At 42.7% G+C, this 15,331-nt stretch overlaps 1 protein-coding gene across 6 annotated transcripts; it reads left to right on the top strand.

Moving 5' to 3' along the window:
• Nucleotides 1-2,902: 2,902 nt before the first annotated feature.
• Nucleotides 2,903-11,192, top strand: LOC100846302 (DNA repair protein RAD51 homolog 3). 6 transcript variants are annotated; one of them, XM_014899503.2, is made up of 11 exons: nt 2,903-3,281; nt 3,362-4,385; nt 4,662-4,701; nt 5,318-5,375; nt 6,319-6,441; nt 6,728-6,761; nt 6,834-6,904; nt 6,985-7,211; nt 7,406-7,537; nt 9,329-9,395; nt 10,557-11,192. In XM_014899503.2, exons 2-11 carry the CDS (start codon nt 4,126-4,128, stop codon nt 10,733-10,735), a joined length of 1,191 nt encoding a protein of 396 aa, XP_014754989.1. In that variant the 5' UTR covers nt 2,903-3,281; nt 3,362-4,125; the 3' UTR covers nt 10,736-11,192. The 6 variants fall into 6 exon arrangements, with proteins under 6 accessions (XP_014754989.1, XP_010231946.1, XP_010231945.1 ...); XM_010233644.3 differs by lacking the exons at nt 3,362-4,385; nt 4,662-4,701 and having other exon boundaries at nt 2,909-3,281; nt 5,235-5,375; XM_010233643.3 differs by lacking the exons at nt 3,362-4,385; nt 4,662-4,701 and having other exon boundaries at nt 2,910-3,281; nt 5,115-5,375.
• Nucleotides 11,193-15,331: the final 4,139 nt, after the last annotated feature.

Below are 15,331 nucleotides of genomic sequence, written 5' to 3'. Positions count from 1 at the left end.
AGCAGGTTCTCTCGGCCTTCAACACGTCTGGTGCTTCGTGTCCCCCTTCGGCGTGCGGCGGAGGCACTTGTAGACCAAGGGTATCATGTAATTTACTTCACTAGCTTTTTTTCTTATCTAATAAGATGTTGTAATCTTAATGCATGTGGGGTATTTCTTAATAAAACTTCTTAAATATTAGTCATTGTCCCCGCGTCGCTAGCCCATTTCTTTTGAGCTTCCAGAGCAGCTTCGAGGCCTCGGGAAGCACAAGCTCAAAGGAAGGAAATTTCTTTTGAACATATATTTTTGTACCACCCTAACCCCCCTCATGCATCTGGAAACCGAGGTGCACTGTTTTCCCCAAGCTTTTCGCTCGTTCATAATAAAAATATGATCAACATGGATCTGTTATTGCTGGCCTCCTGGACCCATACATGACCCCGAATCGCTGCCTTCCCCGATCTCTCGTCCCGTCATACTCTCCTGTCCTCCTCCTAACTAGTCCCTCTAGGTTTCTATTAGACATGTAGTGTATGCACATAATGATGTATTGCAGATAATCTATTTTTCTATTAGACACTTTTTTACATTATAATACGCATATGAACACAATTGATGTGCTGAATTCCACCAAATTCAGACCTCCATCTTTATGAATTAAGACAGACAAATCTTAGTTGCATCCCTGTTCACTTGAAACTGTGTTACAATTTTAATTTTATTTTCTTGTGAAAGTAAACAGCTAGAATTCACTTCTCGGTTCAAATTTTATGCTCAACTCTCTGGTTCAAACCGGTGTAAGCGTCTTCAACCCGAAAAAGCTGGTGTAATAAGCCAGAAAAACGGACAATTTTTTATTTCATGCATGCGGCTTTGGCCACCAAGGGCCTCTCATCACGGAAGACGGAACGGCCGCCTTCTCGAAGCTAGGCCCGAAACAACCGAGGCCACGATCCGGTCGAGAAAATTCTTTCCATATAACATAATACTTTCTCCGATTCTAGATTTTTATCATTGTTTTCAGTTCTAGGATGGGGAGGGAATAGAATATGGGGGTCTCGGCGGGCGGCACAACCCGGCCACCGGTTGGGCCTACTGAGTCCCTTGCCCAAGCCTTCAATTTGGTTCCTTGTACTCCCTCCGTTTCATATTAAGTGACGAAATATTACATGTATCTATACAGTTTTTTGGGATAAATACATCCAATCCAACGGCCACATTTGACTCACACGGAGGGAGTATATCCTTCGACGCACCAGCAATGCAGATATAGGCCCGTTTGGTTAACTAGGCCTCGTTCAAAGCCTGCACACAATCTGCAAAATGAACCCTGCATCCGAGAAATGAAGGGGCTGTTTGGTTTGAGCCCAAAGTTGCCCTACCAAAAATTTGGCCAGCCAAATAGTTGGTGATGGTTTTGCTAGGCCATGAGTTGCCAACTTTGGTCAAAAAATTGAACTAAAGTTGACTATGAGACATTGGCTAGCCAATTTTTTTATCAACATCTAAACAAACAGAACCGAACGTTTTTTCGGTGCAGTGTCGCCAACTCGCCATCTCCCTCTCCCCCTCTTCTTCTTCCCTCCCCATCTGTCCGATAAAAAAACGGTTTTGCTACCGCTCAGTCGCCTGAGAAAATCTATTTCTCAGTCGATTCACGGAGGCATCGATTTCGGACGAAGAGTCACACAATTGGTTAGCGATCTGCTACTTGCGTTACCTACTTAGTACTCCCTCTGCTCCTAAATTGTTGTCGAAATATTACATGTATTTGGACGTCTTTTAAGAATAGATACATCCATATTTGGGCAAACTTAGACAAGAATTTAGGATCGGAGGGAGTACTTACCTTCGTCGCTCCTGGACTGGGCTGGCCGGCATGTTGTTTGTGCTGGGCTGCCAAACGAAGTGGGTGCTCGTGGACCTGGTTTTATTAGTTTTGTGGGCTGATAGATTAGATTGGGAGTATGTTTTCTTGTGCTTTTGGACTTTTTATTTGTTCTTTTTATCTGTTCACACTTGACGAACATGGGTTGTGTGCTATTGTGTAATTTGAAGCCCTCTAATTTTAGGTGTCAAAATTTTTTTACTGGCTTTCTCAACAAAAAAAAATTACTGGCAGATTTGGTTTGTGTAGTTTTAAATTTATGTACTCCTTCCAGCTGGAATTAATTGTCTCAGATTTAGTGCGAGTTGTATTAAATCAACGACAAGTAATTCCGGCCGGAGGAAGTACGTATACTTTTGGGCGCGGGCTAGTTGGGATCGTTTTTCCCTAGGCTGTTGGACTGTTTGATTTTTGTGTTTTAAGTTGTCGGAGCGGGGGTTGTTTCGAACCTCTTTGTTTTTTTCGTGTTTTTTGAGTTTTTCGTCTCGTCCCATGTATGCGACGGTTTGATATTTGCTATTTTTGTTTTTTGGGTGCGAGTGCAATATTTTGTTTGAATTTTGATTAATCTCTAGGTTGTAATTACAAGTGTTTTTTATGCTTGTGTGCGAATTTGGATTTTGAAATGTATAATTGGATATCGCACCTTCGGACGGCTAAAATTGCACATGTATTTTGTGCGTAAATTTGGATTTTGAAATGTACAATTGGATATTGCAGTTTCGAACGGCTAAAATTGCACGTGAAATTTTGTGTGCAATTGAAAAAGATTGGACCGCGTACGTCGACTGAGAAATTGTGTTTCTCAGTCGACTGAGTCACAGCCACTCCCAAAAAATAACTATCAAATTTTAAAAATTGCACCTGAAATTTTAGATGAATTGCACGTGAAATCTTGTGCGCAAATTTAAAAATTACATGTGAAATTGTATCTGCAAAATTATAGGCATGGATTGTTTTCCGCATGTATTCAATTGTCTTGCATGCACGAGATGGCGATGGATAGGCCAGGTATCGATCGAGATTTTCTCAGTCGCCTGATACCTAGTCAAAACCTAAAAAAAAAAAGAAAAACAAATCTTCCCTCCCCATCCCTTGCTCCATCTGCTCCGCCGCCCGCTCCTGCTCCGTCGCCGCCTCCGTGCGCTCATCTGCCTCCTCTACTGGCGCCAACGGCCGGCCCCAGCCGTTCTTCTGCCGCCCGCCGCTCCTCCTCGTCCTCTCACAGCGCTCGGCGCGTTCTCTAATCCCCGATACACCGCAGCCATCGCAGTCCGCAGCTGGTCGCCGCCCACCAACCGCCGGCGTCCTTCCAGCTTCCAGTAGCTTCTCCCCGCCTCGCCTAGGTCACGGGATCGCCGTCCGGGCGTCGGGCGGTCGCTGACTCGCCATATCCTCCCCGACTCCCAGGGTATGTTTGGTTCATGACCAAATTTGCCGCACCAAAATTTTTGGCAACCTATATTTATTTGGTCTTTGTTTGGTTGATAGTCAAAATTTTGGTTGCCAAAAGGAATCTTGTCAACTCTACACACATCTCCTCACAAATCTTGCCAACTTTTTGGCAAACAATGGGCCAACAAATCCTTAGCCAATATATTGGCTAGCCAATTGTTGGCAAAAATTGGTAGGGCAAGAATAGGTAAGAAGCAAACACACCCCCAGTACGGGAACAAACCCCCCCGACTCCGGCAGCCCCTAAATTGGTAGTCTCATTGTCCCAACTCTTCTCTTCTCTCTCTCTCTCCCAAACTTGTGTTCGTTGATGTTATTTCTTCTATTTAGTTTATTAGAGCTTCTGTAGTTTATTGTACAAATAAAATGAATGTGTCATGGATTGATGATTCCCTATTACTCTTCATAATTTGTTGTTTCAATTTACTTTTACAGAGGGACAAGAAGAATAACATAAAAATTGAATATGATTGTTGTCTTTTGCTAGGTACTAGTACTAACTCCATTCCAAAATGTAGGGCATATAACTTTTGTTGACTATCAAATTTGTTAAAGTTTTACTAAGTTTATAGCAAAAAATATCAGCATATGGTTTCAAACCAAGATACTATGGAATATATTTTACAATGTACCTAATGATCTCGATTTGGTACCCTATAGTTTGACATTTTTTGTTCTAAGATTGGTCAAACTTTAGAAAACCTAAGAGTCAACAAAAGTTATACACACTATATTTTGGAATGGAGAGAGTACCATAGTAGTTGGACCATTGAATATTATGTTCAAAATTATTATCAATAATGTCGGACATTTTTTGGTTTAATTTTTTTTGGCTTGGGAAATCAGCAATTCCTGGCTCTGCCGTTGCTCCCCAGTCTTCCTGTCCCCGGCTTCTCGAGCACCGGCGCCGCCCCCAAGCTCCACGAGTTCCAGCTGTACCCCCATCCTCCTCCGTAATCTCTCTTGAAATTCGCCAAACTGCGAAAGGACCACCCGTGAGAGCCGACGAGATTGCTCTTGGTGGTAGGCGAATCTCTCGGCTGCCCTTATCAGGGCGCAGGTGATTTCCTCATCCCATTGTCTTACCTCTGGCTCCCCTCCCCGCCTCTTGCGTGTCGCATCTCTTCTCCCTGTTTGCCGTGGCACCTACTGTCCTCTCCCCCATGGAGCCTTTCCTTGACCCCTCCCGTGGCAATTTCTCCTCTGGCATCCTGTTGCTTTGCTTGTGTTGCTCGTATTCGTCTCTTGCTCAATCTCTCCTCGAAACCTAGAATCTGTACAATCTCTTAAACCCTTATAAATACCTTCCCTGGATTCGCTCTCATGCCTTTTACAGGTTGGAGCTGCGGACCAACTTTTGGTCGCTTACTGTTAAGGTAATAGGATACATAGTTGTCATTTTGTTGTATTCTTTTTAGTCTTCATATAACTCTGAATGTTTGTACAATCTGAACTTGTTAGTAAATCCCCATGTTTTCTTTTTCTTCTGGCAATAGTCCGGTCTTGTTTGTCCATTCTCCTTCTGAAGCACATGGTATTGAGGACGTTGTTCCTCATGTTTGTAGCACAAATGGAATTATTGGTCTAGAGTATTTTTGCTATTTTTTCTGAATAACAAGTGATGCACAATCGTCAAAAGTATGCACTGTTGTGCAAGTAATAATTTACATTGAATAAGTAAAAGGAATATGTGTCAAAAAAGTGTAAGTATTACAAAGTTGGTAAAATACTATATACATCTGGAACTAATTTTGTCATTAAACCAGATTTTTCATGACTTTTTTGGTAGTGGTCCAGTGTGTAGCTAGCATGGAAGCACCTGGTATCTCCTCATTGGTTGATGTCTGAGCTTTAGTCATCCAGTGATTACTTAAACCCAAACTAAGCTCCACAAATTTTGGTGTGCCAGTGCACACCCAGCACACCATCTAGATCCTCCCCTGTTGTACAAATATGAACACTGAGATCCAGGAGGCTTCTGATATTCTCAAGGTCATTGAAAGCGCCAACAAGTTAAAAGGAGCGGAGGAACCTAGCGGTGTTCTCAGAGGTAAAATTACTCCTTATCTGATGCCACTTCTTGGCTATTGCTTATAAAATGCATTTTGATTTCAATCGTCTTGTTTTGTTGGACATGGGTAAGGTGACTTCGAATGTGTGACAATGATATGTTCTATATAATTTGTATTTCATGTTCTACTCTTAAGGTTCTTAGATGTTCTTACGGATTTATTTGAGGTAGAAATATTTCATCAAACTTTCTTCAATGCCCTTTATTTAACCGTTTTAACTGCTGAGCAATTCATTTTAGAAAATTTGCGAATTTCTTTCTCTATATATGTGGTTTTCCCTACTGCAATAGGGCATACAATTTAATAGCTGTGAGAACTACTGCACCTGTTACTCTTACGCCTCTGCCCTTTTTCATTGTAAATTTGGAAGAGAGCAAAGAAACATTGGAACCACATGGTCCTGATAACATGGTATATAATATCTGAGCAATAGAATGCAGCAACACAGGTGCAACATTCACAAAGTATGTCCTGCCGTAAAGGAGAAATGCATGTATCAACCATTTATGGGGTGATATAATTACAGGTGATGTTTAATAGTATGCATATGCATGTAGGTGAGGATGATTAGCCCCCCCCCCCCCCCCCCCCCCCAAACTAAAAATACACTCAAGCCAAGCAGGCCCTTAGGGGTGAAGGGGAGGTCCTTCTCTGCAATTAGGTATGCCCAACATCTGGGGTTTATGATTCACTGGTACTTACTCAAGGGCGAGAAGACTCTGTTCTAGATAGTACTACTTCCTTATGACTCCTTCTACCTGTTTCTTGAAAAAAAGCATTCTTCTGTGTCACCTAAAAGAAGCAGTTAATTGAAAATTTGAAGTGGTTGATGTCCTGTTGGTTTCCTTGCTGTTTCATATTCCTTTGATATGACAATGGGTCGTAACACTACTGCTTGTCACTCATTCAAATACATCACAGGAGCCCAAAATGCATGGGATCTGCTCTCTGATGAGCAATCGCAGAAACACATCACTACTGGTTCTGGTGACCTCAACAGCATACTTGGTGGAGGGATTCATTGTAAAGAAGTTACTGAGATTGGTGCGTTTGCCTCTTAACCATATAATCAACTGAGCAGTTTTTAGTCAGTTTGTATAACTTGTTTCTCGGTCTCCTGTCTTGTAGTGATAGTGATGCCGAGCTTTTTCTACTGTTCTGATGAATTGTACTGGGTTAGAGCGTTTTTGCTGTACTCTGGCTATCGTAGTTGTGTATGAATATCTGATAACTGCTTCCATTTTTGTCCATTGAGTTGTTTTCCTAAAATGGTTATGTCCATTGATGTATCTGGGATGACTGAACTGATCAGCAGTACTGGTTTATTCAGGTGGTGTTCCAGGAGTTGGCAAAACTCAATTGGGGTATGTTGCACCTACTTTTTGGTTCAATGCAAGTTCAGAAGAAGATTCTCTACTAAATGCCAACTTTTTTAGGATTCAGCTAGCAATCAACGTCCAAATTCCAGTGGAATATGGTGGCCTTGGCGGGAAAGCAGTTTATATCGGTATAGCGGGTTCACAGAAAACACTTGTTATCCTGTGTTTATCGAGAAACTTTTAAAAACATTTCCTTTCATTGTAACAGATACAGAGGGCAGTTTCATGGTTGAACGTGTTTATCAAATCGCCGAAGGTTGTATCAGTGACATAATGGAGTACTTCCCATACCGCCATGACAAGGCTTCATCTGGCCGAGAACATCTGCAGCCTGAGCGTTTTCTAGCAGACATCTATTACTTCCGAGTATGCAGCTACACTGAACAGATTGCGGTGATAAACTATTTGGAGAAGTTCCTCGGAGAACATAAAGATGTATTATTCTTGAACAACTCTGTTTGGAGTTTTGTCACCTCAATATGTCCTTTGTTTCTTGCCCTTCACATTTTTGGTGGGCTCAAGATGAGTTTTTCTGGCTGTTGTGTTTTACAGCAGTTCTTTTTCTGCCCTTTCTACTATAATTGATTCAGCATTACCAAATTGTTATTATTTTTCTTTATGCTTGACAGGTGAGAATAATTATAATTGATAGTGTTACTTTCCACTTTCGACAAGATTTTGATGATCTAGCTCTGAGGACCAGAGTACTCAGTGGATTATCACTGAAGTTGATGAAACTTTCAAAGACATATAACGTAGCGGTAAGTTGCCTACATATGGACCTGCGGTCTTCACTTTGATGCAATAACTGTTATCATCATAGGATTAGGTTTGTAAACGGATGTTCGTGACTTCCTCTGAACTTTTCTTCGACTTTTACAACATCTGTAACGCCATTATGCCATCCGTGTCCCATGGCCTTTTCTGTTACTTAGCAAGCTTTTAAATCACGGTTTCCCAGCATCTATCATGTAGTTATTCCTCTTAGTGTTTTTAAATAGAAAATATATTGAATTCACATGAGACAAAAGTCGCATCAAATACGTTAGAAACACACAATAGTTTAGAAGTACAAATACATGTACAGAACACCGTGATTTAAGTATGGAACCAATAAGAGTAGCATGCTAATAAAGTTGTATGTCCAGATTACCATACTATTTTGTGATAAATGTAGCTATATGGAATAGCTGAGCTATCGCTAGCTATAACCTAAGTCAGAAAGCGGAGCTATTTGGAGCTATAGCGCCAATCACTAATATAGTGGACCATTGTCCTGACGCCAGCTATTTAAAACATTTTTACTTAGACGTATTAAAACTGAAGCTATTGTACCGTGTTGCAAAATGACATTTTTGTCTAGACGCTAATCTGTCTATATCTATATATTAGTAAAAGCACATTTACCTTCACTTTTTCTATTAAAAATTCAGCTTATTAGTGAACCAATGAATGCGCTAGTTGCGGGGAATCTTTGGATCTCTTCCATCTTCCTCTTTCATCCCATGCCTTTGATGAATTACTGAATTTTAGACTTCTTATTGCTAGCCTGTTGCATAGATGGTCGTTTCCTTGGGGGGAAAAGAATCAGTTTTCTTCCAGGAAACTCCATGCCATTGCTTTCAATCACTTTCAACTGCAGCTCTCTTTGTCTTGGATTTGGAGATATAGATGTTCCAATAAACTTGAAGTTTTTGTCTGGCTGTTCTTCAATGATAGACTCAACACCAAGGACATGCAGGAAAGACGAAATATTTTTGTGGGAGATGATAGGTTTTGTGTCCTCTGTAATATTAGTGCTTCTGAAGATCATGATCACCTATTCTGGCCCTGCCCCTTCAGAAGGTCCTGCTGGTCGTCCATTGGTATTCAACTTGGCTCTCACTCTGATCTCAACACCCTCATTTCTGGTGTCAAGGACACAGCTTCAGCAGGCCTTTTTTCAGAGAAGCTTTTATAACGACAGCTTGGCAGATTTGGAAGCAGCGCAATAGGAATTTTTTTTTATGGAATCACTGTCATGGCTGATTGTATAGTTTCCTGGCTGGATTCCCTTCCCCCCTAAGTGTCTAGGGCCTCTTTCCCCAGTTGCCTATATTCCCTTGTATAGCTCTCTTGTAAATATCTTTTCTTATACTAATAAAATTTTACTGTCGGGCCTCCCCTACTGTTTTCCCATAACAAAAGAAAATCTAGATTTGAGAAAACCATATAACAGCTCAAATACGTGTAAATTAAATGTTGCTTATTCTTGTACTGAGACAGCACAGTAGCTGGAAATTTTCTATGCACATAAATACTAGAATTTAGGAGCAGCAGATACTTTTTGGGGTGATGCTCTACGACTGACACTTCAGCTATGGCCTGCATTGATACAACCTAGCTATCCTTTGCATCATTCGGCTTTACTTTTCAATCTCTGTCTTCCTTATCTTCTCTGTTGGTACTACATCGCTTCATCTTGTTTATTTATTTTCTTCTCTGCATTAAAAACAACTTGAGATACCCTACTCAATGTGGCTAACAGACTTGCAACTTATTTCTTTGGGCAGGTTGTCTTGTTGAACCAAGTCACTACTAAATTTACAGAAGGGTCATTTCAGTTAACTCTTGCTCTAGGTCAGTTCCTATTCCTACAATTATAACCCCTAATTTTAGTTTTCAATCATTATCAGGTTCCTATGATTCACTCCTCTAATAAGAGCTTCTGAAATCCACAATGCTATTTTCCTATCACGATGTTTTTCTTATCAACATTACACTTGCCTGCTGTACTTGAGGTTCGGAGCACACATTCTGAATGAATAAGGTTTGTTGTCAGACTGATTAAATGTCACAAAATCTGGGACAAAAAAATGGCTCTGAAATATATATTATATTGATATTTTACTGCTCACAAGCAAGATTCAGGTCTGTTCAAATCGTTTAGCACACTTTGATCATGATAATACAGCAGATTAACTCTTGGTCAAAGAAAGTGACCTTAGATTGCTTGCGACTAAATTATTTTAATCTGGATAAAAATGTGTTTATTCTGTTTACATTGCCCATGTAACAACTGTATCTTCAGTAGTGTCTTAAAAGTGTACCCATAATATTGTAATTTATTAGGTTTAAAAGTTAATATTGTACTCGAATTGCTGGCCAAGTTGTAAGTTGTGTTTTGGAAACCATTTCAATTTCTAAACTTTTCCATTTTGTGACTTAGCAGTGTTATTAGTTTATATGACATTATTTTCTTAAACAAAAGAACACAAACAATTGTATGAAATGCACATATGCTTTTGAAGGAAAGCTGCATTAGTTTACAATCTTCTGTACTTTTGCATTGACACTGCCTGGAGTGATTCCTTCTGCTGCTTCTTTTGGGTTTCTCTTAAAAAAGAACAGCAAGTTGATTGTAGCTTATGGTCTTTTCTGAAAATTATTATGACAGTTTATGTGCCGATGAGTTACTAAAAAAATGGTTAGTACTCTATACTCTAACGGTCGATGGCTTCCTGGTTATGGTAATAGCTGCAACATTTTCCAAGGGGGTTGGGTGAATCTTTGCAAAATTAATTTTCCTAGTAGAGTTGTTTCCAGTAAAGCAATGATAATATATTTTAATGTTTGGCGTATCTCTAGGTGCTACAAAAATCTAGTGTCCAACTCTGAATATTTCATGAACTGGACAGGGAAGTTGTAGCAAAACTTCCAATTTGTGTACAAATCTGTCGCTGCTTCAGAGACTGAACCATTCGTTCCGGGAAATGGACATGATGCAATGTTTTTATGCAGGTGACAGCTGGTCCCACTCGTGCACAAACCGGCTGATTCTGTACTGGAATGGGAACGAGCGATGCGCATACCTGGATAAGTCCCCTTCGCTTCCGGTAGCTTCAACGCCTTACACAGTGACAAACAAAGGGGTGAGAGACACCGTCAATTCAAACTGCAAGCGAGTCCGGGTAATGTAGCATTTACCATATCAAAGTAGTTTCTGGAGGAAAAGAGAAGTTTGCTGCTTTGGTCGCATCCAATCATCCAAGGCTTCTTCCAGAAAAGAAAAGAAAAATCAAGTCTTATTCCAGAAAAGAAAAGAAAAATCATCCAAGGCTCCTGTGGCTTCTGTCCCAACATGTAACAACTATGCCATATGGCAGCAAGTGTATCTGCAATTCCGTGGCGAATGCTGATTTGAGAAATATGCGGGCAACTTTTCGTCACAAGAAATTAACAAGTTTTTTTTGTCAGTTTTCTTTGGCAAGCCATCACTTGTGCCGTTCGAGGAATTGCTGGTCTTGAATCTATTTATAGATTGCACACAGTTTTCTTGAATTACAATAACCTTTCTAACCAGTGGATTGACATCTGACCATCATTCTCTGCGCCTCATTCTATATGTAAAGTAAACAGAATTCGTGGTTGTGTTTTGTTAAATTTGGACACTGTAGTACATCTATTTTAGGCAAAATGTTGTGCAAATCTTTTTAGTACAGATATTCGGCTCTGTTGGTTTGACTATCTACAAAGATAGCACGACAGATTGAAAAAACAGAAATGGACAGGAACAACAAACACCCTTGGTAAGATTGAAAGTAACATCACAGATCCATGAAATTTCTCAAAATAAAACTAGGTTTCGTAGAGCCGTCCACCCAAAAGGTTTTGGGTGGAGAACCTAAGACAGTGTGGTCGGTGATGCAACCTTGGTAAAATAGATCGTGAAACCGTTGTTTCATCATCGAAAGGACGATTAAAAGAACCAAAAGCATGGGATTACGAGTCATCAGTCATGATAGCAGTAGCTCTACGTGATGCCGACACCCTTGAAGAATATACAAATCTCACAAAAAGATACAGTACAACACCATAAACAACGTCGACTCGTGATTTCCCTCACTCCTTGAAGCCAAATCGGTTGTCGGAGGCGATCGTAGCCGGCAAAGGTGAAAACGGTGAACTCGTCTTGCTCTGGCTTCGGCCTGTCGGTGTAGCGTATCCTCTGCTCTTTTGTTCCCTAAACTGACATAGTACAGCCTCGATCGGAAGGCCAAGCCCCAGTCCTGTATGCACATGTACATTTCGGCGAAAGCATCGGCGAGTTTTCAAGCAGTGCTTGAATAGGAGTGTTAGATTATCATTGCTGCTATAGCTAGCATCGGGGACATGAGCCATTTTACTTTATCAGTTTTGCTAAATCACGGCCACCTAAAACAGAACGTCACTTATCACTTATGGCATCCTCAACAGCAAAAGGGAAGTACCGGTACTTAACTTTCTTCTTTTTTCTATTTTTTTTTCTCTCTCTTCAATCAATCATTTATCAAAATAAAATTTTCAGTTTGGACCCACATGACGTATTCATTTCTTCGTTAAACTATCTTCTCATATTCTTGGTACTACCTGCTTGGTACCTCTTATTGGAAATGGCCTCACGGACAATGTGGTTGCATCCTTGGGATTGAATTTGGCTGGAGCCGTACATCCAACTGATCCAAGGGAAAGCAGATTGTCCGATCTGATGGAGACACCGGGTTCGGACAGACGGAATTCAAGGCCGCGCTGCCGGTCGGTGGCATTTCGCCACTGTCCCGCTACTCATCAGGCGTACTGCTACTACCTCCTACCGGCCAGCTGACTGCGAGGCCTTTGGAACACGTACGTGTTGTTTTTGGGCGGAGAATGTACCGATTCGTATCGTACGTGCGAGAATTAATTCCACATCGTGGAGGCCCTGAGCTAGCAAACCTGTCCGGTCACCGAGATACAGGCCCAGATTGATCGCGATCCAGGAGGCAGGACGGGAGTTCGACCGTTGGTGTGGGGGCAGGGACGACGGACGTACGAAGAAGCCGTTGCGCCATCTGCCGTTCCATGCATGCATCCGGTACGGTGGCCGGTGCGCTGGCTCTGTCCGGGGCAAGTGGAGGTGCCTATCGGGGCCGCCCGTGCTCACCTGATGGATGGACCAAGGAGAGGGAGTAACCAAGTAATGGCCGTCTTAGCTTGGCATGATTGCAGCAAATGTGGGATCGCTTTAACTGTTAACACCAACACCGTCCCTGCCGTGGTGGTCGCTGGGCTCGCGCAGTCGCATTGATGCGGCTTGTCCCTCGAGGCCTCGAGAGGTGAGAGCTATCCTATCACACTAGCCCGGTGCCCTGGAGGCTGGATCGGTCCCGTCCGGTGCACTCGATCCGGAATTCGGGAAAGCAACTCGGCTATATGGTTCATGACTCTTTATAGCTAGGGTGGCCAAAAAATGTTTTTTTTTTGCTTCATAATTCAAGGGTTCATCAACAAATCGAGGCATTTGTATTGTACCCCTGTCTGTGAGCCACACATGTGGAACCTCGATATTGCTCCTAGGTAGGATTTTTTTTCCATGTGTTTTCTGGCTTTTGACTAACTCTATTGAATATTGACTAAGCTATTGGATTGATGCGCTAGCCAATTGAACCAAAGTCCGAAATGATGGAAAGAAGTTGGCATATATATTTATATTCTCAACACTCCTCCCGGGCGGGACGAGTCGTTATGGCAAGATCCGTCCTCTCCGCTATGGTCACTTACCACCCCATGGCCTTCAAGCTCTCCGCCAGATCAACAAACTCATTCGGAACTTCATCTGGGCACGCACTCATTAGCCGGGCCAAGCGCCGTCCTTTATCCCTTTGGTGAATTGGGCCACGGTGTGCCGCCCTAGGGAGCTCGGTGGGCTTGGAATCCTTGATCTGGCCAAGTTCGGTAAGGCTCTCCGCCTTCGCTAGCCTTGGCTCGCGTGGGCTGATCGTGCCCGCCCATGGTTGGGACTCCCCTTCCCTTGCGGATAGGAGGACTTGGCGCTCTTCAGGGCATCGACGAAGATTTCCATCGGTGTAGGAGAGAAAGCGTTATTCTGGCACGATGCATGGCTCCCAGACGGATCCACTCCAAGGATTAGATGGCCGGGCCTTTTTGCGATTGCCTCCAGAAAAAATCGCATGGTCCAAAAGGAATTGTCTGGAGGAAACTGGATTCGGACCCTTCTTCGCATCAACAGCACGGAGCAACTTTCGGACTTCGTCACACTTTGGGAGTGCATTCAGGGTGTCCACCTCTTCGAGGAGAACGATTCCATCTCCTGGAGATGGACCCCCTCGGGCTCATACACCACCGCCTCAGTTTGCTAGCTCACTCCCCCTTTTGAGTCAAGGAAAATCTGGAAGGCGGTAGCGGCGCCAAGTTGCAAATTCTTTGCATGGACGGCAGCACACGGCAAGATCCTGACGGCCGACAACCTGGCCTCACGGGGATGGCCCCACGACCCGGTGTGTAAGCTCTGCCATATCCACGGGGAGACTATCATTCATCTTTTCCGCGACTGCAGTTTCACCACGGAGGTATGTCGACACAAACAGACTTGGAGCTTGGCCACAGTGGTGCCCATCCCTTCGACCATCGACATCAACGCCCACTGGGAGTGCCTCATTCACGGCCTTCCAAAGAAGGAGACGAGGACGCTCAGCGAAGGCTCATCACCACCTGGTGGGGGATTTGGAAGGAACGCAACAGACGGATCTTCCGTTCTTCGGCCTTGACCGCTTTAGAGGTAGCTTACTTAGTTTGGGAAGAGGTGCAGAGCCGTACTTTGGCGAGCTCAATAGACCCGAAGACGTCTAGAGTTTCCACTCGCATCGTTTTGCTTTGCTTTGGTTTCTCTTCTCTTTGATCCCCCTGGGGATTGAGAGCCTGTACAGTTCTATTTTTTTTCTTTAATTGAATGACGGAAACGACCGTCTTTTCCTATAAAAAACACTTCTCCTCACGTCTAGGCTATTTTAGTCATTAGCGTGGGTTTAGTATAGGCCGCATAATCTTTTTTTTAATACTGCGTGAGCAGGGTCTTGAACTTGAAATTTTTTGGTTCTGATACCATATTGAATTGATGCGCTAGCCAATTGAACCAAAAGTTTGAACTGATGAAAAGAGACTGGCCTATATATTTATATTCTCAACATAAGCAACGTAGGAAAGGGAATGATACGAGTAACATTTATCCTCAAGACTCGTGGGGAGCTTGTGAGGATCGCCTGGAATGTTTGACGGAAAACATGCAGCTCTCCCCCGAACGCAACCGGCCGCGCAGTCAGATGATCAGCGATTCAGCGTCCACTGGCGCACCGCGCGCTGTTCCCTGGACTGCACGAACTGATGCAAGCCAGCCTAAGCTAAAGTTGCAGTATCCTGTTGCCAGTAGAAATTCCCGGATGCGTTCAGAATCTCTGGTTATTTCTTCTGTTCTGTTGTGATGCATGTAAGCTGCATGATGTATCTGAGACAATCATGTGGATAGCTTGGTTTTGTTATCAATGAAATCTGGAGCCTTGCCCTTTTCTTTAAAACAAAAATACCACTCATATATCAGCCGCTATGTGTCGTGTATATGTCCCTCTGCTCCTTTGATACTGGTAGTCTGGTAGGAAGGCGCCAGTACTCTTTAAAGAAGTGATTGGCACATGATATGTGCAGCTGCTTTTATTATAGGAGACGATAAATATTAAACTTATACTTTCAATTATATCAGCTTA

This window comes from Brachypodium distachyon, chromosome 2 (assembly GCF_000005505.3).
Source record: "Brachypodium distachyon strain Bd21 chromosome 2, Brachypodium_distachyon_v3.0, whole genome shotgun sequence".
NCBI classification, from domain to species: domain Eukaryota; kingdom Viridiplantae; phylum Streptophyta; class Magnoliopsida; order Poales; family Poaceae; genus Brachypodium; species Brachypodium distachyon.
The sequence above is the reverse complement of the archived record's forward strand: the minus strand, read 5'-3'. Positions and strand labels throughout refer to the sequence as shown.